At 52.7% G+C, this 25,627-nt stretch overlaps 6 protein-coding genes across 6 annotated transcripts; 5 read left to right on the top strand and 1 right to left on the bottom strand.

Annotated features, from left to right (window-relative positions):
• Positions 1-5,916: 5,916 nt before the first annotated feature.
• Positions 5,917-7,551, top strand: BDZ83DRAFT_565330 (uncharacterized protein; the record flags this gene model as incomplete). Its single annotated transcript, XM_060503741.1, has 2 exons — positions 5,917-7,319; positions 7,434-7,551. The coding sequence occupies 2 exons, from the start codon at positions 5,917-5,919 to the stop codon at positions 7,549-7,551; spliced, it is 1,521 nt and encodes a 506-aa protein (XP_060371220.1).
• Positions 7,552-8,442: 891 nt separating this feature from the next.
• BDZ83DRAFT_746580 (PALB protein) lies at positions 8,443-11,276 on the bottom strand (the record flags this gene model as incomplete). The annotated part of the gene is made up of 5 exons (XM_060513290.1): positions 8,443-10,090; positions 10,165-10,478; positions 10,538-10,748; positions 10,799-11,181; positions 11,259-11,276. The coding sequence occupies 5 exons, from the start codon at positions 11,274-11,276 to the stop codon at positions 8,443-8,445; spliced, it is 2,574 nt and encodes an 857-aa protein (XP_060371219.1).
• Positions 11,277-13,670: 2,394 nt separating this feature from the next.
• On the top strand, positions 13,671-14,955 carry BDZ83DRAFT_565269 (mitochondrial carrier domain-containing protein; the record flags this gene model as incomplete). The annotated part of the gene is made up of 4 exons (XM_060503734.1): positions 13,671-13,774; positions 13,903-14,459; positions 14,527-14,764; positions 14,835-14,955. The coding sequence occupies 4 exons, from the start codon at positions 13,671-13,673 to the stop codon at positions 14,953-14,955; spliced, it is 1,020 nt and encodes a 339-aa protein (XP_060371218.1).
• An 862-nt stretch (positions 14,956-15,817) lies between these two features.
• Positions 15,818-16,256, top strand: BDZ83DRAFT_746578 (ribosomal L29e protein family-domain-containing protein; the record flags this gene model as incomplete). Its single annotated transcript, XM_060513289.1, has 4 exons — positions 15,818-15,824; positions 15,898-15,949; positions 16,037-16,139; positions 16,221-16,256. The coding sequence occupies 4 exons, from the start codon at positions 15,818-15,820 to the stop codon at positions 16,254-16,256; spliced, it is 198 nt and encodes a 65-aa protein (XP_060371217.1).
• A 2,511-nt stretch (positions 16,257-18,767) lies between these two features.
• BDZ83DRAFT_715056 (SAM domain-containing protein) lies at positions 18,768-20,716 on the top strand (the record flags this gene model as incomplete). The annotated part of the gene is made up of 3 exons (XM_060511707.1): positions 18,768-19,275; positions 19,337-20,629; positions 20,688-20,716. 3 exons carry the CDS (start codon positions 18,768-18,770, stop codon positions 20,714-20,716), a joined length of 1,830 nt encoding a protein of 609 aa, XP_060371216.1.
• A 1,011-nt stretch (positions 20,717-21,727) lies between these two features.
• BDZ83DRAFT_240993 (RNA polymerase III transcription factor tfiiic) lies at positions 21,728-25,243 on the top strand. The gene is made up of 6 exons (XM_060501870.1): positions 21,728-21,750; positions 21,845-23,132; positions 23,195-24,032; positions 24,088-24,318; positions 24,382-24,726; positions 24,794-25,243. Exons 2-6 carry the CDS (start codon positions 21,972-21,974, stop codon positions 25,213-25,215), a joined length of 2,997 nt encoding a protein of 998 aa, XP_060371215.1. The 5' UTR covers positions 21,728-21,750; positions 21,845-21,971; the 3' UTR covers positions 25,216-25,243.
• The last annotated feature ends 384 nt before the right edge of the window (positions 25,244-25,627 follow it).

Raw genomic sequence — 25,627 nt, 5'->3', positions numbered from 1 at the left:
AATTACCTAAGGCGGTTTTGTATCGGAGTAATTCGCGCTTCACCAGACAAGGCGTGGAGAGTAGGTGATGAAGGGAACGAACACCGTTCATAGCAGCGAGGGTTGAAGCGCAAAGTCGACATGGCTGTACGGTCTCTCGTTAGGACTCGACCAAGGATCAGCAGATCGGGATGACAAGTGCGGATGGCAGGGTAGAGGTATGCAGGGCTATAGTCGTTCTGCTCTGTACGGATATAGTTCCTACGACATGATGTCTGAGACTGGCCTTTTATTTTATGCGTCAATTTGTTCCTCGTCAAAGAAAGCCAGAGGTGGAAGTCGGGCTTGACAAGCTCGCAGACGGCGGTAGGTCGATGGCTGCGGCTCATATTGATTGACTTGGCGGGCAAGAGAAGCACGCTGCGTTAGATCTAAGTTGACCTGCCGCGGTCCCGAGTCTAAGTGCCCGGCACCACAATGAGAATAAAACACAGGGGTATTATTCATGCCAGGAGACACTCTCGCGTTATCTGGGTCGATGTCCAATGAGGCTTCCAATAAAGTACCTGCGGATAGGTAAGGTAATGCACATGGCCGATGGACCTTTGTACACGACGAATACCCCAAGTACCTAGAAAGTTGACAGGCCGGCAATCTGACAGCTCACAACCTTGAAGAGGGCTGGAATGGTTGGCGCCTTCTAGAAAGCTACCTTGGCTTTCTGTATACACATTTGTACCTAGGTGTGTCTAGGGGGGCGGTGGGCGGCGGTGGCCCTGCCTCCCTGAGCCAGATCCCCCGCTCGTACGTGCCACCACCTCTGTCCAAAAACCGGGGACCACTTTGCTGAAGAATCCCTCGTCTGGGGTAAGACGGGTAAGGTAGGGGACAAAAGTCCCTCTTGTCGCCGGTCGGGGAATAGGAGACGCCTTGGGATGCCGACGTCTTGGCCACACAATAAAACGAAAGACGACGTGACGGGGCTTGAGAGTCGGTTCGGTCCTGTGAATATTGCTTCAACAAAATTGCATCTTTTTCGTTGGTATTTGTTGTACTGATGGCGTCTGTTTATGACAGATGGACGGTCCTCAAGCTTCCTTGGAGTACGCAGTACCAGCTGCGTACCTATGCACTGAGGGATGCTCCTGGACTAAGGTACCTTGGTTTGGGAAAGGAAGGAAGGGAGGTAAGGGCAATACCGAGCCCAGGGTTTCATATAACACACGACACCAAGTGGAATTTCGTAACTCCCAGTTCAAGAACAGACTGGCGCCATTTACTTGTTGCAATTCTGGCTTGCAATTATTATTATTTTCCCTATCTTGGGAATGGTGTCCTGATTCCTGCTACGTGAGGTAAGGTAGTTGGTAAGGAGACACCGAGATGGGTGGAATGTTGTGACTGGTAGTAGCCCAGTGCTAAAAGTTAGGCAGCCTACTCCGTAGCTCTCCCATCCCAATGAAAGCCAACAAGTAAGGTATAGGTACTTTTCTCCGCAAAGAAGAGAAGTAGCGGAAAGAAGGGTCCCCTTGCTTGACCGCCTTGAGCTTGGCCAATGAGGCAGCCTGAATCGACTCGCCCTAGGCCGATTGCATGTATAGAGTATTGAGGCTTAGAGGCCTAGCGGCTTGGACGCATGGATCAGTCGTGGGCAATGGTGGCATGGCAAGGAGGACTCCAGAATGTCCTGTTAAATAATTGGACAGAGCAAAGAATAGCGGGTTCTGTCCAGGTTGATGCAGCGAGTGGCAGGTCTTTGATGGGAAGGAAGTTGGTGAGGGGTTAATGTTGGACTTGGCTTGGAGAGTACCTACCAAGCACATCGAGTGTGGGGTAATAGCGAAGGATGCAGTGAGGTAAGGTAGGGAAGGTATCCGTCCGAATAGCGCACCAGCCCGACATCTTGGTCTGCACCAAGGTACCTAAGATTCGCAGACGAAAATACCTACTCCCGCCGACCGACTTGATTGAAGGCGGGACAAATTGTGAGTTGTCAAAGCGGGAGGGGATAAGAAAACTCGAAAGAGAAAATAACAATCACCCTCGGCTAGGGTTGCTTAGCAGAGTTCAAACCTGCAGACCAATGAGGTGAGTGTGGTTAATGGTAAGGTGCAAGACTAACGCGCGGGGATGGCTCAACGGATGACTTGATGTTTTGGTCAAGTGTTTGTTGACTTGGACACACCCGCACACACACATGATAGACACCACACATCCAAGCGCCCTCTTGGTCCAAATCGTTCCATTTCAGTTCCAAGGTCTGTATTTTCTTGAGCCAAGGCTGAGTTACCACGGCACTACCATGCGGCTATTTGGACAGGCGCGTTTACGAAAAACATTGCCGGAGCATTACAAAAGAAAATGAGGAGCAAGAAAGGGTGGATGGACGGGGATTGTCAGGTGTGGTGACTCGTGAAGTGATCCAGACGGGAGTGTATGAAATACGTAGTACAGAATAAGGTAGGGTTTCCAAGTTCCAGCTTGGGCCTGGCCCGACGGCGACCAGTGACCACCACTGAACAGGGACATGGCCCCCATGCCTCGGATTGAGCCTCCACTTCCGTCCCGTTCGTCCATCCATTACATTGGGTGCGGCTAATTGTCATTGACATAGGTAACTCCCGCCCGTACTCCGTACAGTAGTGTATCCGTACAAGCTGGTGCGAACTTGCATTTACCAAGACGTGCGCAAAGTGTCTCGTCTGAGAGCACAGAGTACGGAGTACCTAGGCATTACTCTGTCAATCGAACTGGGTGAAAACTACGGACACACGGGCTTCAATCTCAATGTACGGAATACCTACTTACCTACCTTAGGGTAGGTTAGAATGCTCTGCCCAAGGCAAGCTCAACCTCATGTAACGGAGTAGGCCTATACTTCGTACGCAGTACCTGCCGCGTTCCTTAGGGTAGTCCCCGGTCATTGTCAGCCTTCATTTCCTCCACGATCCATCTTGTGCTTGTCCACCAGCCACCGGCTTTCTGGTACACCTTACACAGTGGTCTCGTTTCCTTCCCTCCCGCCCTTGCGCATGATGCTGTTTTCCAGTGGATTCTGAACTTGCGGTGCCGTGTTTCCGCGACTCTGCATTGCTCAAAGTGAAGAGTGAAAACCATGACCGAAGGCTGACTACCTGCATGTCCTCCCAATTTCCCGAAGGAGGGCAGTAACGCTTTCCTCAAGGTAAGGTACGGGCGGGAGTACAGTGAGAATGCAGAAAGGGCATAGGTATTCTTGCTGTGGGAAATTTCTTATCCGATGTTCGTGCTACCTACCTTAGGTTTTACTACCTAACGGATAGAACATGGAAGGATGGCTCTCCCCTCTTTCTCCAAGTTTTTTTCTTCTCCTTTTTCCCCCCCCCTTTGTGATAGTACTGCCATCCGATCCCCCAGACTATTCCATCCCATCTTGACCCTTATTCAACATGAGGTTCCGGTACTCCATACCCTTCTGCCCATGCATGGTCGGAGTTTACTTTCTGGAAAGCCACTTCCCTTGGAATGAAGTCTCCCCAATCCGTCTAGGGTTCCCGCCACGGCATTCTCATCCTTGAGCCCCTCAACAAGCATCTTGAAGGCCTGGGTGGTCATTGATGCTGGGGGACCATCTGACAAGTGTTACATGGAAACCAGCTCGCTCGGCTGCTTGTTGCAATGTCACTTGATCAGACTAAAAACCCTCTCTTTCCCCGCCTTCTATCATGCCCCCGCGCTAAACACAGATAAAGCAGTGCATGGTTTGCAAATTTGTGAGAAAACTGCTGGTCCAGGTTCTTGGTAACCTCTTAGCTCGGCGCTGAATCGATCCTGGGTCGTTGACGAGATAAGCCCCATCCGGCGCACCTACGACCGCAAAGAAAGCCGTTGGCGCCCAGTCAAGACTGTGATGATGGTCGCCCACATCGAGGGCACGCCGCACAGGAGGGAGTGCGTGCGACGAAAATACTCCTGACTTGGCATACCTATTGATACCCTTGTTGAACAAGGCGCCGTGTCTTTTCACTGAACATCGATTTGATATAGAGGCACATCCCATCCTATGAGGTATTTCCGCTCTTCAGCCTGCCTGGCAGCGCAGCCAGTGAATGCTAGTAGCGGCCTTGCCCTGCTGGTCTCTCGGGACCGGTGTCGTGCCTCGCCTTGTACCGATCAAACATGCTTCCCAGGACTGGAAGTGAGGCGCAACGGGTAGGCGCCCAAGGAAGGGGCCGGGAACAAATGCGTGCGAGAGGAAGGAACGGCAGGAGAAAGGCAAAGAGAGAGAGGCACAGAGAGATTGGGCAAGAGACTGCGGAGGAGGCAGGGAAGGCGGCTGAGAAAGGGGAAAAGGTACGTAGACTTGCATTCACTGCCCGGCGTGTACTGCCACCAAAATATCTCACGGACTCTGTGCCTTACTGCTCGTCTCTAGGTATCTGTACTTTGCACTACGTATGAAAAGTATCTTATGTACCTCGACCTATGGATTGGTAGGTACTCCTGCGGCCTGCCTGATCTTTACTTGGCCTCATATTCCAAGGAATCCTTTCCCTTATTTCGTGCTCATAACCTTAGTAAGTATCCCTACTCTTTGAATACCGAAGCAGATACCTCGCCTTACCCCGTCTTGCCATCTGAGGTGTGCAGTGTGCCCCCAATCCCTATGCGTGCTTCCGCCCATCCCATATCCACTTTATTGGTGACTCGGCTTCTTCATCTCTTCTCGCCTCCACGTCCCCCTCCTCTTCCTCCCCCCAAAATCCGCTTTTGTTCATCGCTAGGGTCACGCGGTCCCTTGAATCTATCTGTGGCACTGGACGAATCTCTCATACGCTTCCAAGAAATTATGCGCTAACAAGAAAGGACGGCCTCCCTCCCGCTGAATACCTTGGAGAAGCAAGAACCGGATGGGGGACTTTTTCTTCTTCTTTTTTTTTTTTTTTTTAACAACATGAACAACTCGCTCCTGTTTGACTCTGAGGTGCTGTTGTCGCGCCCCTCAATTTCTTTGCTGCCTTCATCTCTTACCTTGTTGTCCAAGGTAGACGAGACTGTTCATCTGTATCCGTACCTCACCCATCATTGTCACCTACCGTAGGTACGGATTCTTGACCTTACCTCACCGGTACCCCGTCCGAAGACGGGCCAAAATACCACCTACCTATCCTCCAACCCGTCCGTCCTACCGCTTCCACTACCGCTTCTACTACCGCTACCGCTACCGCTGCCGCTGCCGCTCACTCAACTTGTATTCTACACCCAGTCAACTATTGCTGACCCTCGCTCGCCCTGCCTGGCGCATCCATCTGCATGGTTGCCGTCCCTGGGCGCCCTCTTTTATCCGTCAAAGAATCACGCACCCGACTGACTCCCGCGCTTGCTCCTCATTCTCCCCACACCCCCTGCTCGAGGCCACACCGACCTCCGTCTTTGACATCCAAACGTCGCCGCATCCCATCCTCCAACTCCCGACCGCCCTCCATCTTTCAGTCCGCTCTCCCTCCAAGTCCTCCTACCTACACCTGCATATCACCTTCTCGACTCCCTCATCGGCTGCTTTCTTTCCGAGTCCACGACGGCGGCGATAGCTGTCTCGGGGCCGACTTCTCGCGACACGCATTACCCCCTCTATCACTTTCCGACCTCATCGTCCTCGAAGTAACGCTGTCTTTGTCGCTCCCCTCGGCCCCAACAGCTGCCGCCTTGCGCAAAAAGGGACCATAGCAGCGCAACCTACTGATTACCCGTGGCGCATCGCGACAATCCTTTTCTACTTACCGCCCCCTCCAAAGTCGACCCTTCTTTGCCGCTGTTGCCGTCAATTTTACGACAACCATTGTGGCCGTCTCTGTCGCCGGTCACCGTCGTTGCTGCGATCCTTACCCTTCAACTTGCCCCATGGCGGCTTGATATCGCTTGCGCTGTGAGCCACGACACTCTCCGGTAGCGACAACCATGACTGCGTCGGCTGTTCAAAGCCACCTGCACCACACAGCTGCGAGCGACTGTTACGACCCCGATGACGTCCTCCCTCACGATAGCCCCCAAATGCAAGCTCATCGCCCCAGACTACAGCCCTCACCCAGTCCTCCGCCTGCTCTGAGCCCTAGCCGAAAGTCGTTCCACGGTCGTCGCAAGGTCGAGCCCATTCAAGGCGATGCCGTGTTAGTGGCTCATCTCGGAAACGGCAGACAGCCAGACGTCGCCCAGGCCGCCGCTCTTGAACCCCTTGCCTCTGACAACGGATCCGAATCTGAGTCTTCTTCCCCAACCTCTCCTGAGCGCGACATGAACAAATCGACGGAACCTTTCGATCTCAAGATCCTCGCTGCTGGCGCCTTGGCTTTCACTTCACCTGGTGCTCCCGAGCCCTCTGTCCCAGTCACCATTTCCACTGCTGGGACACCCAAAATCGATCAGTCGCGCTCAGGTGAAAGACCCCGGGTTCAGCATGAGGTATTGGCTTTAGGTCCTGGCAGTCGGGAGTTGCCCATTCGCGATGATCGGCCAAGTCAAGGTTTAGCTGCCCCAGCCGTCGTTTACTCTGCCGGGGACAAGTACACTTCTCGTCGTTCCGCACCTATTCTTTGCCAGGCGGAGGTTACGTCCCCGATGAGCCCTCCACAGTCTGCTCCAAGTGGTCTTCCTCCACTTCTGGACTCCCCCAAGTCTGATGGCAGCGGCCATGGTCCATTACCATCTATCAGATCACAGCTGGGGGACTTACAGCGCCTGGCAGATACTGCTCGAAGTCCCGAGCATGATCTGGGTTCTGCGCGACACACGGCTTCATATCCCAGGTCGCCACCAACCAATATGCCCCGACTACCCTCGCTCGCTGGGCTCCCCATCGGCCACGCATCACCTCCAATCTCGCCCAATGAAGGCTTTCGTAGAGACCACCCATCGCCCGCGCACCCTCTGGCCGTTGTCAGTCCTTACTACTACGCGTCTTCGTCGAGCGGTGGCCATCACAGACAGAGTACCGACTATAGTAGCGGTACAGCAGAAACCCCGAGCACTGATCAGACCGCATCAACGCCCGCCACGTCTGTAGCAGATCGAATGAGCATCGACGGTCTTACAAATCCTCAGGCAGGTTATGTCTGCACATTCTCGGGTTGCAACGCGGCGCCATTCCAGACGCAGTACCTGCTCAACTCACACGCGAATGTTCACTCATCTGCTCGACCACACTACTGCTCTGTCAAAGGCTGCCCTCGGAGTGAGGGTGGCAAAGGGTTCAAGAGAAAGAATGAGATGATCAGACACGGCCTTGTTCACGAATCTCCGGGATATGTATGCCCTTTTTGTCCTGACCGAGAGCACAAGTATCCTCGGCCAGATAATCTTCAGCGGTAAGATGATTCCCTGTGGTTGTCACACATCCTGGTCAACCTAACCCCTGAAAGACTTGTCGTCGCTGTGAGGCAATTGATTTCGGCCGGGGACCCAACTAATTGAGTATGCAGACATGTCCGGGTACACCATGTGGATAAAGATAAGGACGACCCTGCTTTGCGGGATGTGTTGTCACAGAGACCGGATGGGCCAAATCGCGGCCGACGACGCAGAGGAGGACCTGTTTAATCAGCTGAGCAATGCGCTGGCTGATCCTTTTCACGTAAATATTCTTATTTTCACATCTCCTTTCCTCTTTCCTGCGCTGTTCGGCACCGACGACGTCTTGTCAATATGTCGGAATGAGCACAAAGGACGAGGTTGATTGTACATAGTAGATGCATATTCGGAGCGACCGAGTATCACTGTGATTGTTGGTTCTCCCCCCTCCTTCCTTTTTTCTAAGAGGGGGAGACGAGCAAAGATTGGCAAGGTGGTTGACGCCAACTTTCCGTTGGTTTTGTTTCTTTTTTTCTTGGTTCTTGGAGGAGGCGGCTGTCTTGGGCTGGTACTTGCTTGTTTTGGAGCTTGTTTGAATTGGCACGGCACGAGTTCATGACGGGGGATTGTTTCTGCCTTTCTGTTGCGAGGATTCTGGCGTTGCGGTGGATCATATACCACATTGACGAGTCGTCCGCGTCACGTCACGTTTTGTCCCTTTTTTTTTTCTCTCTCTTTCTTCTTCTTTTCTCTTCTCTCTTGCTTGGTGGGTGGTGACTGGCTAGGAGAATGCAAAATCTCGAACCGACTTTCACAGAGCCGACATAAACAACGTCTTCGATCAAAGCAGCAATTCTCGGGAAAGATCCCTTTCTCATTTTTGGTACTCGGGTATCTACTCGGCTTGTGGCTTTTCCCCTTTGCTTTTGTCTGCTTTTTAACCCATCTACCCAAGAGATGGGTCAATGAAGGAGGAGGGGGAAGCGGAGGAGAAGGATGGAGGGAGGGAAGCATCGCCGATCGATTCGTAGTATATTCTATGAACAAGGCTTAGGTACCTGCCAGGCCATTACAATTTCGCCTCACACCTGTGGCGATGAATCGAAGCCTTTGGCTAGCCTCTCACCCGTGCCATGGCTGCTAGGAATCGGTCACCTGCCAGTCGCCAACGTGAACCGGGTTGTCGCTCAAAACCTCCACCTCAATACTCTGACGACCCTGCTGACTCCCAAGCCGTTCCACAATAAGCCATAATTTGTCTTGTCGAAGACGATCAGGCTCGAGGTCAAACTCGGGTGTCCTGATAGCCATAGTCAATTCGCGGAATTCGCCGCCGCCTGACATGGCGAGTACCAACTCCTCCGGGCCTCGGCCGTAGACGAGGGAGACGCGAACGGCCGTAGTAGAAATGGGCTGGCTGCTTCGCCCCGTCTGCAGCGGGCACCGCGCCACGACTTGGGCCCGGGACAACCGCGATACTGTAACTAACGCTCGCCTGTTCTCCTCTCCTTCGTTGAAGATAAATGCTGGCGCCAAAGTCCGTAAAAGGCCGGCTCTGTCGCTCAAAACGGGTTTGATCTGGCATTCCACCTGAGACCCTACGCGCATGCCAAAGTCGGCGAGCTGCCCCGGCTCCCACGTCGAGCACACAATGGTGTACGTGCCCGGTTCCACCAGGGGGACTTGAACAAGAGCATTGCCTCTCCGGTAGTCGCCAGAACTTGCCACAACATCCTTTACCCCGATCGATGTTACTCGTCTTCCGTGTGCCCATACCAGATCGACATGAATGGCTACCTCTCGGTCTCCTGATGAGAGTAGTATAGAGAGAGGCGTGGCTCGGGGAACTGAGATGCTGAATTGCGGATTTTGGGAGTAGGTAATGGACGACGCATTGCCTCCAGCAGTTCTTCTGGTCCAGGCACTCGACAGCTCTTGGTAGTAGCTCATAGCTTCCTCGGCTGGCTTGATCTCGAGTGGTGCCTTTGAGAAGAGAGTAAATGTACACGAATATTGATCCAGCGGAAGGTCTTGATGGGCCATGACAATTGTGTAGGGCGTTCCGCTGCGAAGTTTGAATTTGGCGAGCGTTTGTGGCGAGTCGACATATGGGCCTTGGTAGACAAAGCCCTCCCTCACCTGAACCTTTTTGCCTTCGCTCTCAAAGATGAATATGCTCGTGAAGCCGAGTTGTCTCGATACTGCTGCCAAGGAAGCTGATTTGTTCCTTGCAATCTCCAGTTCCTCGTCCGCAAAGTGCCGACTGAGCAGAATCCACACAGTCTGTTCCGTATGTGATAGGACTGAGTATTGCGGATTGTGGGCAAGAGAGGACGTCATGTTTTTGGTGGGCACGCGCCACGTAAAGTGGTGATCCTGCCTATGTGTGAACAGATCCGGATTCCAGTTGAGATACATGGATTCAAAGTTCTGCGCAACATCTTCCACCGATATCCAGAAGGACCCGACGGGCCTGGTATGCTCGGAGGACCTTGGCTCGATCGAGACCAATGTGTCTGATAACGACACAGCGGCCGTTTGCTCCACGATTCCAGATGAACCGACGCCTTTCCAGACGAGGCCATCACACCACGGGTTCTTAACAAGTAAGCGACGGGCGCCGGGCGAACTGTCAATCTCCAACACGGCATAGTCGTGCTCGCCTACAAGACCCAAGGCGTCTTCTTCCGATTGAGTCAAGCGACCGGTTCCTAGGGTCATGATCAAATTTCCAGCATGGTATGCCTCTTTGATGGAGTCCCATTCGCCCTCAACGTCTACATCTTCGCTACATCTTGGCGTTAGTTCTCGTCGATGGTCGTCTCACCCCGGGCCGGGCTTCACATGGCAGTCCCTACATACCTCTGCAAGAATAGCTGTTCAGGAATCCACCCGGTAATTACCCATAAATCGGTGCCCGAATTGCTGCCAGGGAAGTCGTATCCTCCGCGTACCTTCAAGTAAGCCTTTTCCAATAAAGCTGGCCACAGGAGATTGGGATTCTTGCGATCGACGACGAACAAGGTACGATTGCTCCGCGAGACAGGCAGCCGATCATCCACGACGACTTGCCTGAAGCAGCCATTAAAGTGCATGCGAAATATGTACTTGCCACTCTTGGAGATCATCGGTCGCCCCTTCTGGTGGTTGTAGGGGTACACGATGGAGCTTAGGATCTAATCAGACTGGTAAGCAGGTGCGATCAACGGCATTTTGCGTACCACTATCGACTGACTGATTGTTTGCCACCTTGTAGAATCTTCATAGCGGCGCATAGACTGGCTACAACCGAGCAGTCGGTCGTGACATCCTGTACGAGATCGCAGTCTCTTTCCGAGGCCATAAAGTCCTCGTCTATGGTATCCTCTCTCGCTTGGTCCACGGGCCGTTGCCAGGCCTCGAGAATGGATTCCTGCCTGGCGGACATTGTGTATTCCGCAGGGTCACTGGTTTATGAATGAGTTGGCTAGCCGATTTGGCGGTTATGCGAACGTACGAGAAAATATTCTGGCCCTGAGATAGGGAGAAATTGTCAACATCAGGCTCAGCCTGCCATGGCGGGAAGATGTTGCCATGCAGTCGCGATGAGCGCAGAAGGATGGTCCTCTCGTTGGATGGGACATGGCGCACATGGCAGTTAGGATTAGAAGCAGAGGTGATGGTTGCAACCGTCGGCTGGGTCAGAGATGGGATTGCGGTCTTGGGGGAAGACTTGAGCTTTTCGGCGAGAGAAATGAGTCCTGCACACTTTCTCCTGAAACGAGAGCGGTCGGCTGGTGAAGCAGCTTCGTGTGCTGCCTTCATGTATAAGTCGGCAGCGGTAATGGCATGATTCAGCGCTTCACGGCCAGTCGATCTGGCCACGAGGGCTTCTTCTCTCTGAATACCAAGGCAACTCTGGTCAGCTGAGGCGGATCTTTGTGTTGTGTCGCGGCGTGACTTGGAGACTCACTCACAATGGCTTTGGCTTCCATGCTTCCCGCTAACAAGCAGCTAACTGAAGCTGCATTCGATCGTCAATGTCCAGTCGAGGCGAGAATACCAGTTGCGCAACTGGAATTAGTTCAGGGAAATAGCTTCCTACACAGGGAGGCGGAACCGGGACCTACTCGAGTCGCATGTCGAGGTCACGAGTAAGGTAGGTAGGTAGTCGATGCGTTGAGACCCGACACGGCGGGAAACAAGGCGAGATTCGGGAAGAAGCAAGTGGAGCGATGACAGGTTGAGTAGAAGGGCTTGCCTTTGCTGGCCGTGCCTCTTAAACCCGCCTCTGGCTCTACGTATTGTCTGATGACAGCCAGCTTCTTCCGACTCTCTCTCTCTCTCTGACTTCAGTCTTGACTCTGAATCCGGATCCAATGTTGTATCGTTGGTATCATGGGCATAGGCGCGGACAATTATGGTTGGAAATGGGCGCGGGGAAGCAGTCGTAGTCTTAGCGCGAAATGCATTCGTCGTGGGGTGAGACGAAAGAGAGCGGGCACCAGATTGAGGCTGTGCAAAGCAAAACCCAAAAACGGTCCAGAGTCGGTCGGCCAAGGGCCGGCCAAGTTGAAATGTTGAGACGGGTCCCAGGTAGCTGCTCTCGAGACTACGGACGGGAGAAGCAAGACAGCCAGACTTTGTAGACGTGATCGAAACGCCGGGGCGCAGGAGCGCAGAATCACAGGAGAGTTCACTTCAGTTTACACTTCAAGCCTGCCTACTTTAGTATGTTGGCAGGCATGTCGGGTTGAACCAAGCCAGGCGCCAGAAGAAGCGGAGCTAGCGCCGGGTAGAGAAGCAGAAGCGTCGATATCAAAGGTTCAGAACGAGTTGGGCAGGGCAGATTACCTAGGTCTGGGGAGCACGCTAAAGTTGTGCCCATTCATCCAACAGATGGGGACAGCAGGGCTGGACACTCGTACACAAGGTGCCATCTAGGTATCAGAGTGGAATGTACAGATTGATAGATACGTTACCTAGTTATGGAGGTTCTTGGCTTGCTTGAACGACAGGTAATAAGGTACTCCGTACAAAACTGCTAATTGACCTTACCATATCCTACCTTACGTAAGGCACATACATCATGTGTGACCTGGGTGCCACTCAGAAACTGATTAGGACGGACTTACACGAGTTTGCAACCTAAATTACGCAGGAAGGCACCTTGGACATTACGATACTGCATTATTCCGTCGGGTAACGAATTAATATGATCACTTCAACACTTGGCGGGTGTCCTTTACTCGGGTTCTATTGGCGGAAAGATGGGGACATCTTGTAGACACCATGGGCCAAGCTGGGTGCCTGCGGTGCCGTATCTTACCTTAGAGAGTGGACAACTTTCATGAAACACTTGAAGCCAGACAGACTGTTTGACCTCGGCACGGCACTGGGCCATCGCCAACCTGCCTCTCTTGTCACCCACCTCTTGGACCGCTGGCCCCGTTTCCCCGGCTGCTCCGCTCTCGCATGGCCAATTTTGGCTACCTTTCCTATTCAAATGTCTCTGGCGATCATTCTCCAAAGCCAATCACATATTTTTATCGAGATTTACACGTTGGTACGGAGCCGTTATGCTGCTTCGCATCCAATAGCCTCCCGGGCATTTTCTCACAAAAGGTACCTTCCGTGCTTACTTCGTAAGGTATGCTGGGCCGGTGCCAGTGCGTGCTGTGGCCAGACTCAAGATTCTTGCCTACCTGCCTAGGTAGGTACTCCGTATCTTACCGACACCTTGGTATTGCGTATGTGCTTACCTTGCTTTCCCTTACCTTTAGCTGATAGTGCGATGGTCTGTCACTGGGAAGTATTACCTAAGGTAAGGCACCTTAAGGTAGTTAGCCATTGACTGTGCCGAAACCCCACCAGGTGACCTCACCGGTTAACCGAGCATATGGCAGCCCAGGCCTCTAGCGCCATCTCCAAGGGCCGAGGTCGTCAACTCAAGTGCCAATCCCGGCACCCGCGCAGGCGCAGTGGCCGGCACGTCAGTCCCCATTGCCCACGGGCATGAGCGGCCCTCTCAGTTTGGATCATTCGTCCCTACCGGCGCCCAGTACCTTACCTTGAATCATATATCTATTCGTCGCCAATAACTTCTTGGATCATTCCTGGCGGTCGCGCATCCTCCCAGTTGTTGCTAGTGTTCGCTGCTTGTCCCTTGCCGCCTTCCAACCTGGCCATCTCCCCTCCCGCCTTTTGCCTCGGATCTTGATCGGTGCAGAACCCCAACGCCGACGCCGACGCCGATATCGTCACCGTTACCGACATTGCGCGCGACGATTCCCTACTTGTGGCCCGATTATTCGATCAAACGCCTCATAGAGAATTCTGACCCGTGTGCCTGTTTACTGCTTCTTCAATCTGAACTCGGCAACAATACAATGGCTGCGCAGTCGAAATCAGCCTCCATCTCACCTTGGGGCAAGGCAGTTGCTGGCGCCTCCGGTGCTGTGCTTGCCAATGCTTTAGTCTACCCGCTTGACATGTGAGAGATACGATGCTGCCGCGATACCCACGCCCTCACATATCTGTCTTCCCTGCCGGCTCAAGGCCACTCTTTGCTGTCGTGTTCTTTCATAGAGATCGCCTTTGGCTAACCTCTCCTCGTTAAAGCGTCAAGACGCGCCTCCAGGTCCAAGTGAAGTCGCAATCCGGCGCAGTAGCGATTGATCCCTCCGAACCCATCGAACCCCATTATTCGTCTACCTGGGATGCCCTGAGCAAGATTGTTGCTGACGATGGCGTCAAGGGCCTTTACGCCGGCATGAGTGGCTCTCTCCTTGGCGTCGCCTCTACCAATTTTGCATACTTTTACTGGTATTCTGTCGTGCGCGCCCTCTACCTGCGTTCTGCCAAAACCTCGGCACCACCTTCGACACTCATCGAGCTGAGTCTCGGCGCGATCGCCGGCGCTGTAGCCCAGCTCTGTACAATTCCCGTTGCCGTCATCACGACAAGGCAGCAAACCCAGCGCAAGACCGAGAGGAAAGGGTTTGTGGATACTGCACGGGAAGTTATCGATGGAGAGGATGGGCTGTTCGGGCTCTGGAGGGGTCTTAAGGCTAGCTTGGTGCTCGTGGTGAATCCTGCAATCACTTACGGAGCTTACGAGAGGCTGAAAGAAGTCATCTTTCCGGGCAAGAATAACCTCAAGCCCTGGGAGGCATTCCGTACGTTATTGCACCCTCCTGGTCTGTAAGGCTTTGATTGGGCCGGCTTTGGCTGATGATGATATAGTTCTCGGTGCTGCCTCCAAGTCACTCGCAACGATTGCCACACAGCCCCTTATTGTAGCAAAGGTGGGTTTGCAGTCTAGGCCGCCACCCGAAAGGAAGGGCAAGCCTTTCGGCAGCTTCATCGAGGTCATGAACTTCATTTTGGAGCGAGAGGGTGTGTCTGGTCTCTTCAAGGGTATGGGACCACAGATTCTCAAGGGCCTCCTTGTCCAGGGCATCCTCATGATGACAAAGGAGCGGTAAGCACGATTCCATTTGAACTGAGGTATCTATCGTATATCTATCGTAAGGGTGCTAACTCAGGAATAGCATGGAGTTGTTGTTTGTCCTCTTCTTCCGTTACCTCAGAACGCTGAGGTCGAAGCGGCTGCAGGCTTTTACACGGAGTCCCGAAGTTATTCGCAGCGCATCTGCCATCAAACCTCTTTAAGAGAACGGTAGTGGCGACATGCATACATCTGCCTAAGCAACCTCGTCAAGGAGCTAATGGCGGCTGGCCTTTCAACATCATGTATAGCGAAATGAGAAAGTCTCTTATAGGGTGTAGACTGTAGACAGAGTCGCGGGCAAACCTGTGGATTAGTCTGTATGGTAACAAGGATAGAACACAAGTGACGAGAGCACTGTATAGGCACTACAAGAGATCAGCACAAGAGAAATGGCAATTGGCAAGTCGAGTGTTTCATCCCCCCCCCTTGAAATTGCTCTTGCAATGTGTTCCTACGTGTCTTGGGAGTAAGTGGGGTACTTTAGAATCATGAAAGTCTAGTTTATGAAAGTCTAGCAACCTTTCGCAGTATGCGAATCAGAAACAGGTTTAAATTTCCATAATGATAGTCCGACAGTGACATTGGAACACTCCAATGGTTTAGAGGTGAATATCTGTCTGGGTAAGGTGAACAATGCTACATGCAGTCAAACCGGCATTCCTGCCGTGACTTATCCGCACTGAATAAGGCACTTGCCAGACCTAGATACCTTACCCAATCATGAGATCTGAGGTATAACGTTGTTCGGATTGGAAAATTTGACACACTGTGCTGCATTCACACATGTAAGGACCTACCTCACCTTACCTCAGATGGTGGCGCATTGGCGCGACATGACTCAGCCACACCGTGGCTCAGCAAGGCCATTAGGGCACAGATTTTCGACCCACAACACCGAAGAGCCTAGCATGCACCAAACCACCCCACGGCCAGCCTCGATATCACAATACTCGAAATCCCCCGATCGCATCACGAACTTCAGGCTTTAGTATTCAACGTTAGGGGCACCTTCCGACCGCAGCAATGGCCAGTATGTCGCGACGATCTGTTTCTGCGAGCCTTGTTGCTCGCACCGGGAGAGCTAAACTAATTTCTGATTGCAGAGTCCAAGAACTCCTCGCAGCACAACCAGTCGCGCAAGGCGCACCGCAACGGGTATGATTTTGAACCTCCTATCTGGCCCACGCCAACCGATATCCGAGGTGTGCTTTTACTGACGATTTTGTTTTCCTTATCGTGTAGTATCAAGAAGCCCAAGACGTCGAGATACCCTTCCCTTAAGGGTACCGACCCCAAGTTCCGCCGCAACCATCGTCACGCTCTGCACGGCACCATGAAGGCCCTGGTACGAACTGCCCCGAATAACAGCCAACAAGGACTCTTGTTATCCCGACCTCCACCGCGACGCTTGCTGACAAGTTAACAGAAGGAGCTGAAGGAGGGCAAGCGCGAGACGGCATAAACAGGAAATTGGACGCATGGTTATTGGTCTCTTCTACAGCACGGCTGCGACGCATTGGGGCATTAGGGAATCAAATGGAACTGGCAATTAGGTTGAAAGAGCCAGCAAACGAATCAACCACGGTTTAACCCTCTCGGAATCCCCAACATGCCGCGAATGTCAGGCATATGCTTCTTCGAGGTCCACACAATGACGCCCGACAAGAGAGACAGATGACTCTGCCAGGGGCGTTGCGACGAGATGATAGATGCGGCGAGGCTCTACTATGCACCCATCAGCCGTGCCCCGATGGGTGATCTATGATGTGCGATATCAGGCCAGTTCGAGGATCTCTGCTCAGTAGAGGAAACCCCTACGCCAACCCTCCACAGTCGCCCGACATCGAACGTGGTTAATGAAAAACGGGCAACCCCAATTGTCCACAGTCCAAAGCGGCTCTAAGTGCTCCAGTGTGCGATCCAATGTGTTCAGGTAACAAGTCGGGTACTTCCCTTACATACTCAGGAACTTGCTACGGTACGGTGCTCTCCCCGCAAGTCCCAGGTGGTCTAGCCCAGCAGTTTGTGACACCGGATCGCGGGATTATGACTCCTGTTTCGTTACGTTGACTGTGGTACTTTTGCCAGTACCAAGGTGGTAGGCCGTGAATGCTCAACATGAATTGATTGCCCCCGGCAACAAATGCCGCCCCTCCCTTTGCCAGTGAAGGGTCCAATAGCTTCATGAGTATCGATTTACCGAGTTGCAACTCAACCATGGAGGCAAAGTCGCACGCTGGCAACTTAACAAGGCAACTCAATAAGGAACCTCAAAGAGCCATCGCCAGTCAGCCTCTATCCTTCACTCAGCGAGTCGTTCCGCCAACCCCATTCAACGACCATACTGATTACCTACATATTGGCCTCTATCTGATGGATCAGATTCCTTACCAGGCCGTTCTATCTCTCTCTCTCTCTTTTTTTTCTCTTCTTCTTTTTTTTTGCGTGTAGACACAGGCAAGTAAGGGAGTTGATCAAAAGAGCTGAGGAGGGGGATTCGGGCGAGACGCGTACCTCCCTGGAGGGTACCTAAAGTTCAAGTTGAAAATATCCGCCAGTTGCGGCTCAATGCTTGGGAGACGTAGAAATGACGAGGTCCAGAAGCTGACCCGGCTCTGTTGTATATGTTTTAATCGAGGACCATTGGTACATTCTCGACGAAGACGTGTGGCAATATCTACTCTTCCCTGGTGCAATCAAAGCTTCCCGTGCCTCCTCTAGTACTTTTGAGGACAGATACCTACGGTACTCCGTGCGATCTATCTGAGGCAACCACCTGAAATACCTCTCTAAGAGGTGGGTTTGATAGGCACCTAAGGCAACATAGGTAGGCCCCTGCTATACGGCGTGTGAGGCACCCTGCCTTGGTCCAGGTGGTGAATAAACTGCGACCGTCCAGTGACTAAGCAGCGACCACGCCACGTTGCTGAACCCTTCTTTCCCTCCTCTTCCCGCTCGCCGGCCGTGGTGCAGTGCAGTACATGAATGAGTACGTCTCCTGCAAATTCGAGAAGCGAGTCCAGTCCCCCTTTTGTTCCCACCACTCCCCTACATCTGGGTAATACTTTCAGACGACGCCAGCCTTGAATATCGTATTACCTACCTGCCTGGAAGCAGCATTTCTTGAATAATTCCTGCCCGCTTGCCAGAAGTGCATTACCTTTGTCATTTGGCTCCTACCACCCCCAATATTCCCCGGTTCCGTTGTCGCCGTCCGCGCTGCTCGCTGCGGTAGAACACACAAAAAGCAGAACAGAGCACAACGCGACTCGCCTCGACTCCCATATCAGCAGCTTCGGCTTGCGCCACCGGCTACTGTCTCTTTCGACCCTTCTCTCTAGACATCCAACCAAAACCCAAAATTCTGGCCCGATAATCAGACCCTGTCATCCGTTCGGAGAGACATGTGTTAAGCAGCAGTTCCTCATTAGAATTAATCCCCGACTCCTTTGAGGTCAGCAGGTTTCTGCAGGAGCTTTGGGCAGCGAATACGTACCCTACGATTCCCTACTTGCGCCGTCTGAGCTCTGCCGCAGCCAAAGACACGGAAAAAAGAACAGGCTGTTCGGGGCTATTGTCTTCACTTGAACGAACCAAGTCGACACGTCTCTTTGGATCTCTTTACAAGCGACCGTGATCGCTAACGTGGATTTGCACCGTTTGCTGCTGTAGCTTCTGTCCGTCTCTCCCACTCTTGATTCAAGTCATAGAGTCAGAGAGGCTAGGCTTGTTTGCTTGCTGATTCGATTGACGTTACCGTCATTCGAAATCTCGAAACAGCGCTGGTCCCTCCTTGCCCGGGCCGACCCCCCTTCCATTATCACACAAAGACACGACACCCTTCACTGGTCGTCGGCATCGTTTCATCTGCCACCTGCCAATTTTCTACCGTCTTCACGACATCAACTTCGCCGCCGTCACCAGCGCGATTCCTGCCTCGCTATCATTGCGCTGTCTGTCGACAATGCTCAATATGTCTGGCAGTCACATTGCGGGAAACCGCAATAGCACCCCGGAGGCCAACACAAACCCGTCTCTTCGCCCCCCCTCCTCGAGAGTAATGGGAGCCAACAGCCACCTTCGAGCTTCTGCCGACATGGCTGCGCTCTCCAACGCATCTCCCTCGAGCCGGATCCGCCCGTCGTCTGACTTCTACGGCTCTCAGCAGGGCCAAGGTCATAGTAACCCCGAGACCGATCCCCAAGACAAGATCGCCCAACAGTGGATTGCCGATATCGACCAGTATGAGACAACTTTGGAAGAAATGGCCGCTGCTACCCTCGACCAGGACTTCAAGGACGAATTGAGTGCTATTGAGCAGTGGTTCAGGGTCCTCAGCGAGGCCGAGCGCACTGCGGCTCTGTACGCCTTGCTGCAGCAGACCACCCAAGTGCAGATTCGATTCTTCATTCAGGTTCTACAGCAAATGGGCAAGAACCACCCCATGTCGGGCGTCTTGTCCCCGGCCAACTTCGACAAAGGTACGACTGATTACACACTTCTTGCCATCCTGCTGCCCGTCAGCTAATGTGTCTATCCCAGATCCAATGTCGAACCGCCTGAGCGACGCCATGAACAAACTGAATGTTGATTCGTCCAGGAACTCCCTCGCCCGCCCCACGAGCACTGCGACCGGCAAACGGCAATCGGGACTTGACCCTTCCACCATCAATGCAATGTTTCCGGATGCCGCCGCAGCCATTGCGACCGAGAAGGCCAAGTTCACCCAGCAGACAGGCAACCCTCCCTCGTCCAATCGTAACAGCGCTGTGGGTGACTCTCGGCAGTCTATGGCTGCTCCGACAATCGCAGGCCCTGCCGACAACCACGACTCCAATGGCCAAAACCAGTGGACTGGTGGCGATCAGTCGGTTCAGGGATCCAAAGCTCCGGGCGGTCAACCCCCGATGGGTCAGTTTGTGCAGCCGCCCCCGTCGAGTGGTTTGAGATCTCCTCGCCCGCCCCAGATCTCGGGCAACCAGAATATTCAAAATACCACTTTGACGACCAATGACAAGCCGGCAGACCTTCCTCTCTTGTCCCCGTACAATCCGAGTGGTGGTAACTGGGCGTCAATGGTCAATACTCCCCTCGTGGCGAATTTCAACGCCAATACCAGTGGCACACAGGCCGACATGGTCGCAAATGCCACCGCGATGAAGTTGGCAGCTTTGTCGACCGTCAACAACCGTTTCGCTCTCGACGATGTTCGCAAGTATCGCCGTGCCCGGTCCAACGATGCTCCAGGTGCTCCAGGCCAGCAGGGTCTGCCTCAGAATGCGCAAATCCCCAACACCAATGTGGTCATGATCAACGAGCATGGCCAGGTGCTTAGTCGCGAGCAGATGATTGCTTTGCAGGCACAAAACATGGGCTTCGGCCAACATCGATCTCGACCCAGCTCGCCTGGCATTGCCATGCAGCCCGGAGGCTTCGGACCCATGGCTTTCGCTTCTCCGCAAAACAATGGCTTCCTCAGCGCCTATGATGGCGCCTCTCCTCTTCTCAACAATGGCATTCCTTCAGTCAATGTGGGCCAGCTAGGTGTAGGAAATCACGAAGGATACCTTTCCGACCACTCCGATATGGTCCGTGGCCGATCTCCCCGAGGTCGTAGGGGTAGCTCAAAGCCGCCTGAAGACCCAACAGACCCGACCCTTCTTCAGGATATTCCCAGCTGGCTGAGAAGCTTGCGGTTGCACAAGTACACTGAAAATCTGAAAGACATGAAGTGGCATGAATTGATTGAGCTCGACGACAAGGCTTTGGAGGATCGTGGAGTCAACGCCCTTGGAGCTAGGCGGAAGATGCTCAAGGTTTTTGAGCAAGTGAAGGGTAAGTGCTGTTCTGAGCCAGCTTTTCCGAAGCACCAGCGCTGACGCTCTGTGAACAGAGGCCAAGAACGATGGCAAGATTGCTTGAAAGGGGATTTGACTGTTGATGCAAGGAACACGTGTGCGGTTGCTGTTACCCCTTTTGCCACCACACGGACACGCAGACACATTTACGCATTCACGCGCCCACAGGCCCACTGGCCTCCATGTGTTGTTGGATAGACAACAAACATAGTAGGGGGGTATAAGCATGAAATATTGCGGATGTGTATTCAGGTAGTGGCTTGGAGGGTAGGTAAACTTTTACCAAGGGTTAGTTTTCGCTCACTCTGTGCTTCTGTACATATATAAGAAGATAACACTACGTGTCCGGCTGCGCGCAAGGAAGCGCCTCCACATTTAAAATACGTGGTTGATGATTGTTCGTGAGAGCCTCTAAATGGCTCTAAAGTCAGTCGCATTGAGAAGGAGCGATCATGTCTTTGAGCGGCTGCTCGCGCCGGTTGTGCTAGAGTCGAGATCTCTGTTCTAGAACGTCATCTCCAAACACCTGGATCTACTGATCAGCAGTTGTGCCGCATGATGAAGTCAATCCTGTGTAAAAAATAAAAAATAAAAAAGACGTCTCAACATTCACTGACAAGAGAAGTTAAGGGTGCCATTAATTTCGCAGGTCACACACATTGTTCGCTAGCATTGCTACTTACCAGAAGGGGCAAAAAAGCTGTGAGGGGAGAATATGTCAAATTTACCTTACAGACAAGACTTGGGTGGGGAACCTTGGGAATGCAAAGGTGAGGTAGGCAAGGTGGTGCACGTACCGTTGCCTTTCTTTCTGCCTTTTCTAGGGTGCTTGATCAGCTTCATACTTGACAACTGCGACAACCTCTTCATTCCAGCTCTTGCCTTTCTAAAGGTCGTTGGGCACTCTCCGTTTCGGACACACTAGCCTGCCCAAATCTTCCACTTACAGCTCATTGCCACTGGCATGGTCGCGTTTCCACTAGAGCTGTCCAGCCTGTACTTTTCTATCTACGATCACTTCTCAGTCAATTCGCCAATTCTGGCCTGCGCGATAAGACGATTCGAAGGGACTGAATGTTTGCCGACAACACGAAACAGGTTGGTTATCTTCCGCGGACTCACTCAACCATATATTCCATCGGCAAAAGAAATGCCAAGCTAGGGCGTTCTTGGACTGATTTTGTCGGCACAGCTATTCCTGAGCGCTCTCGTCACTTGCAATCCTTACCTCTTTCAGCAGATCAGTTCCTTCGCATAGCGTATGGTTCCCAGCCCTTCCTACCCATCAAAATCGGGTTGTTCCGTCTAGCTTAGCCACCATGAATCCAACATGGAGGGAAGCCGAGGCTGCGAACCTCGAAGACGATGCCCAAGTTGATGACATCGACGAGGATCTTGTGTCGGATGCCGACTCAGATGAAATGGAGCTCCGAGGCGATATCGCCAAGTATGAACAGTCCGTACGAGAATTTCTCTCTTCACATCACACTGCTGGGGCCAGCGCTGGCGCCGACATTGATGGCGATGACGGAGGGTTGAGGAGGGCTCCGCCGATATCGAGGAGCAAACATACTTCGCGCTCCATCCGAGGTCCTCGAAAGGCTGCTGAGCCAAGAGGCGACATCAAGCTTCGTCTTGCGGGAGTGAACCAGGCGTTTATGAGTGGGGATTATGCTCTCGCTCGGGATCTCGTATTCGAGATCATCAGAATTAACGCCGAAACTCATCAGGCATGGACTGTCCTAGCATCTATTTTCCGAGAAGAAGGCGCCAACGACCAGGCGTTGATGGCTATGGTCATATCTGCTCATCTGAGGCCCAAGGACTTCGCAGTGTGGATGGATTGCGCGTCCTTTGCCATGAGTCTCGCCGAAGGCGGTCAAGAAGGCGCTTTAAAGACCGCCCTCATGTGCTTCTCATCTGCAATCAAGGCTCAACCAACGAGCCTTGAAGCTAGATTGGGTAGAGCCGAAGCCAGTCACCGCCAGGGCTTCTTTTCCCAGGCTATAACTGAGTTCACCTACGTCATTGAGCGTCGCCCGCTGGACATAGATGTCGTTCGACGATTGGCGGAAGCCTGCGCCGACTCTGGAGGCATGGAAGATGTCCAGAAGGCTGTCTCGGCTTACAAGACGTACTTCGCACATGCACGAAGTACTGGGCAGGAAGGAGGGGGGGAGCTATCATGGCACGACATCGGCATTTATGTCGAGCTCTTTGCCTGCGCTGGAGACTTCGCAAACGCTATTGCAGATCTCAAGTCGCTTTCACGCTGGCTGCTCGGACGACCAAATGACCAACTATGGGATGCTTGTTTCGATGACAGGGAGTGGGATCGTGATCATTCTCGCCGTGTTCAAGTCCCCTCTTTCGACCCTTCTGCCCACAATATGTATACCTACGGCATGGGATTACCTCTAGAATTTAGAGCCCGTCTTGCTCTATACCGGCTGAAGATCAGAGACGAGGAGGAATCAGATGTATGTATACTGCTGACTTCCAGTGGCTCAAGATGCCTCGGCATTTACTGACACCCTGCTAGCTCCATCTACAGTGGCTAGATCCAACTGAATCTGCCACGGCTACCGCTGTCGAGGACTTTCCCTACCTCGTTCGAGATATTGCAGATGAACTCTGTGCCGTCCAGCGCTACCAGGAGGCACTAGATTACTACGAACTGCTGCGGCATTCCGTATACGGGCAAGACGCTACCTTACTGCTTCAACTCGGCCGCTGCTACCTGAGGAAATCCGACAACGTTGCGGCAGAGGACTGCTTTCTTGTGGCTATTCAGGTCGACGAGACCAACATTGACGCCCGTTATGAACTGGCCACGATATACGAAAAGGCAAAGGAGGAAGAGGAAGCTTACATTCTCGTGACTGAAGCGATTGCTCTTCAGGGCATCAATGATGAAGGGGGCTTGGCTAGCGATAGCCGTGGAGATATGGGTGGCATTGGAAGCCACCGTTTATCAGGTGCTCTAGCCTCCGGTTTGGCTGATGGCGCCAAGTCACGGCGTAGACGGGAATACAAGCGCCGACCTGCGAACAGCGGAATTGTTCGCCCAAGATATCGCCCGAAGCGCCTTATAGCTCCCGATCAACGGATGCAAGAGGAACGAGCCCGGGCAGATGAGCTCACTAGGCGATACGAAGTTGTGCGCAGCCTAAAGAAGGAGATTCAGGCAGGCGATCACTCCTTAATACCAACATGGATGGCCGCTGCCGGCGATCTTGTGGGCGAATTTAGATCCTTCAGGAAGTTCTATCCTTGGGACAAATACCTCAAGTTTCTTGGAGCTGCCAATGACGTTGTGTTCAGCGCTTCATCCCGAACTCAGCCTGGCCTTTCTGAGCTGGCTGAAAGATTGTCCAAGAGTATGCACTTGATCGCCTCAAATCCTGCCTTTGCTCTTATGCTAAGTTTCTACAGATATGGCACCATCTCTGACAGACGAGAGGAGGACGAACGTAATGTACGAGGACGACGGCTATAGAGGCATTCCTTTCGGCGAATGGCTCGAACTGTTTCTTGACTACGCCATTAGCCTTGCCCTCGACAACCGCGCCGAAGAGGCCTATCAAGTTTGCGAAGCAGCTCGAGATTCCATCGTGTTCGTCAATTCCAAGGATTACATGTTCTTAATCCATGTCGCATGGGCGGGTACGCCAACTTCCCTCCAATCCTATTCGAGATGCGTGACTGACTGATGGACTGACGAAACAGCATGTGCAATATATCTTTCTGACGAAGAGATGTGTGTAGCTGTCGCTAGATTCTTTATGAAGGTACGACAGCTGGACTCGGATTCATACCGCATGTTCGCCGCATTGTGTAGACTGTGCCAGTCACCGGCGTCATGGTACAATTCAGGACCTGCGCAAAAGTATATCTTACGCCAGATCAAGATCATTGACGCTTCTCACCTTGGCACGGCACAGACAGACAGGAGCTACGACGTCTCAGTCGGCGATCGTACGAGTACTGCTGAGGCGAAACAGCTCGATACTTGTTTGTTAATGCTTTATGGGCATATTCTCTTTACTTCAACCAGCTACACCTTTGCACTGAGTGAGTCGAGCCAACGACTGACCTTTTCCCCAAAGGACCTGGGCTGACATGTGAACCATCGTACCAGATTACTTCCTCAGAGCACGAACTCTGGACCCACTGAACCCCATGATCAGTCTCAGCGTCGGACTAGGATACATTCATCATGCTCTCAAGCGGCAGGCTGACAATCGTCAATATCTCATCATGCAAGGGTTCGCCTGCGTATTTGAATTCTGCCATTCTAAACTTGCTGGAACGCCGGAAGAGAAGAGGGAAGCCTTTTTTGGCGTGGCAAGGACTTTCCACATGCTCGGCCTGCATCACTTGGCTCTGGAGTGGTATCGAAAAGTTATTGGCGCGGGTGCTTCAGATGGTGTTGAGCCACGGGGAAATGCAAGCAGCCGAGATGTGATACTCAATGCGGCATATAACGAGTATGCGCTCTTGATTAGCAGTGGCAGTGTCGACGAGCTGGAGCAGTCTGTTCTGCCTCGGCTAGTCCTCTAGTTCTCTACCTAGGATAGATGAATTAGTATTCCCGCGGTTGAATTAATCATGTTGATTCATCTCGAACTGCCTCGAGGACAAGTACATTTCTCAAGACTAAATGTTTGTCCTACACCAATTGGCTTGGGGTTCGAGCTCCTGGAGAATTGGAACCCCCAAGATATAAGATGCCTTATGGCAATCAGCAAAATTACGAGTAGCTGGTGCGGCGAGCCACTGACCATTCGACATCTACCAGAGGCAAGGTAGGTGGTCGATGTGACACTTACGGTCACAATGTGCCAATATGGAAGACAAAAAGGGAAGGTGGGGGCTATTTCGCATTTTGTGCTGGAAATCCTCGCGCTAATCCATTCCAGGCGCCTTCTCCAATCACCCTCCTCTTCCCCTGCTGACCCACCCAAATCACCCC

The sequence above is a fragment of the Colletotrichum acutatum genome (assembly GCF_030867785.1).
Source record: "Colletotrichum acutatum strain CBS 112980 chromosome Unknown BDZ83scaffold_3, whole genome shotgun sequence".
In the NCBI taxonomy this organism is placed as follows: domain Eukaryota; kingdom Fungi; phylum Ascomycota; class Sordariomycetes; order Glomerellales; family Glomerellaceae; genus Colletotrichum; species Colletotrichum acutatum.
Note: the sequence above shows the minus strand (reverse complement) of the source record. Positions and strands in the feature narration are given on the sequence as shown.

What these genes read in the sequence shown, in the direction of transcription:
- BDZ83DRAFT_240993 (XM_060501870.1), top strand. Translation starts at nt 21,972, where the DNA reads ATGAATCCAACATGGAGGGAAGCCGAGGCTGCGAACCTCGAAGACGAT. An exon ending in GAGACGAGGAGGAATCAGAT is followed by an intron (nt 23,133 to 23,194) that starts GTATGTATACTG and finishes ACACCCTGCTAG; the next exon opens with CTCCATCTACAGTGGCTAGA. An exon ending in CAGCTACACCTTTGCACTGA is followed by an intron (nt 24,727 to 24,793) that starts GTGAGTCGAGCC and finishes CCATCGTACCAG; the next exon opens with ATTACTTCCTCAGAGCACGA.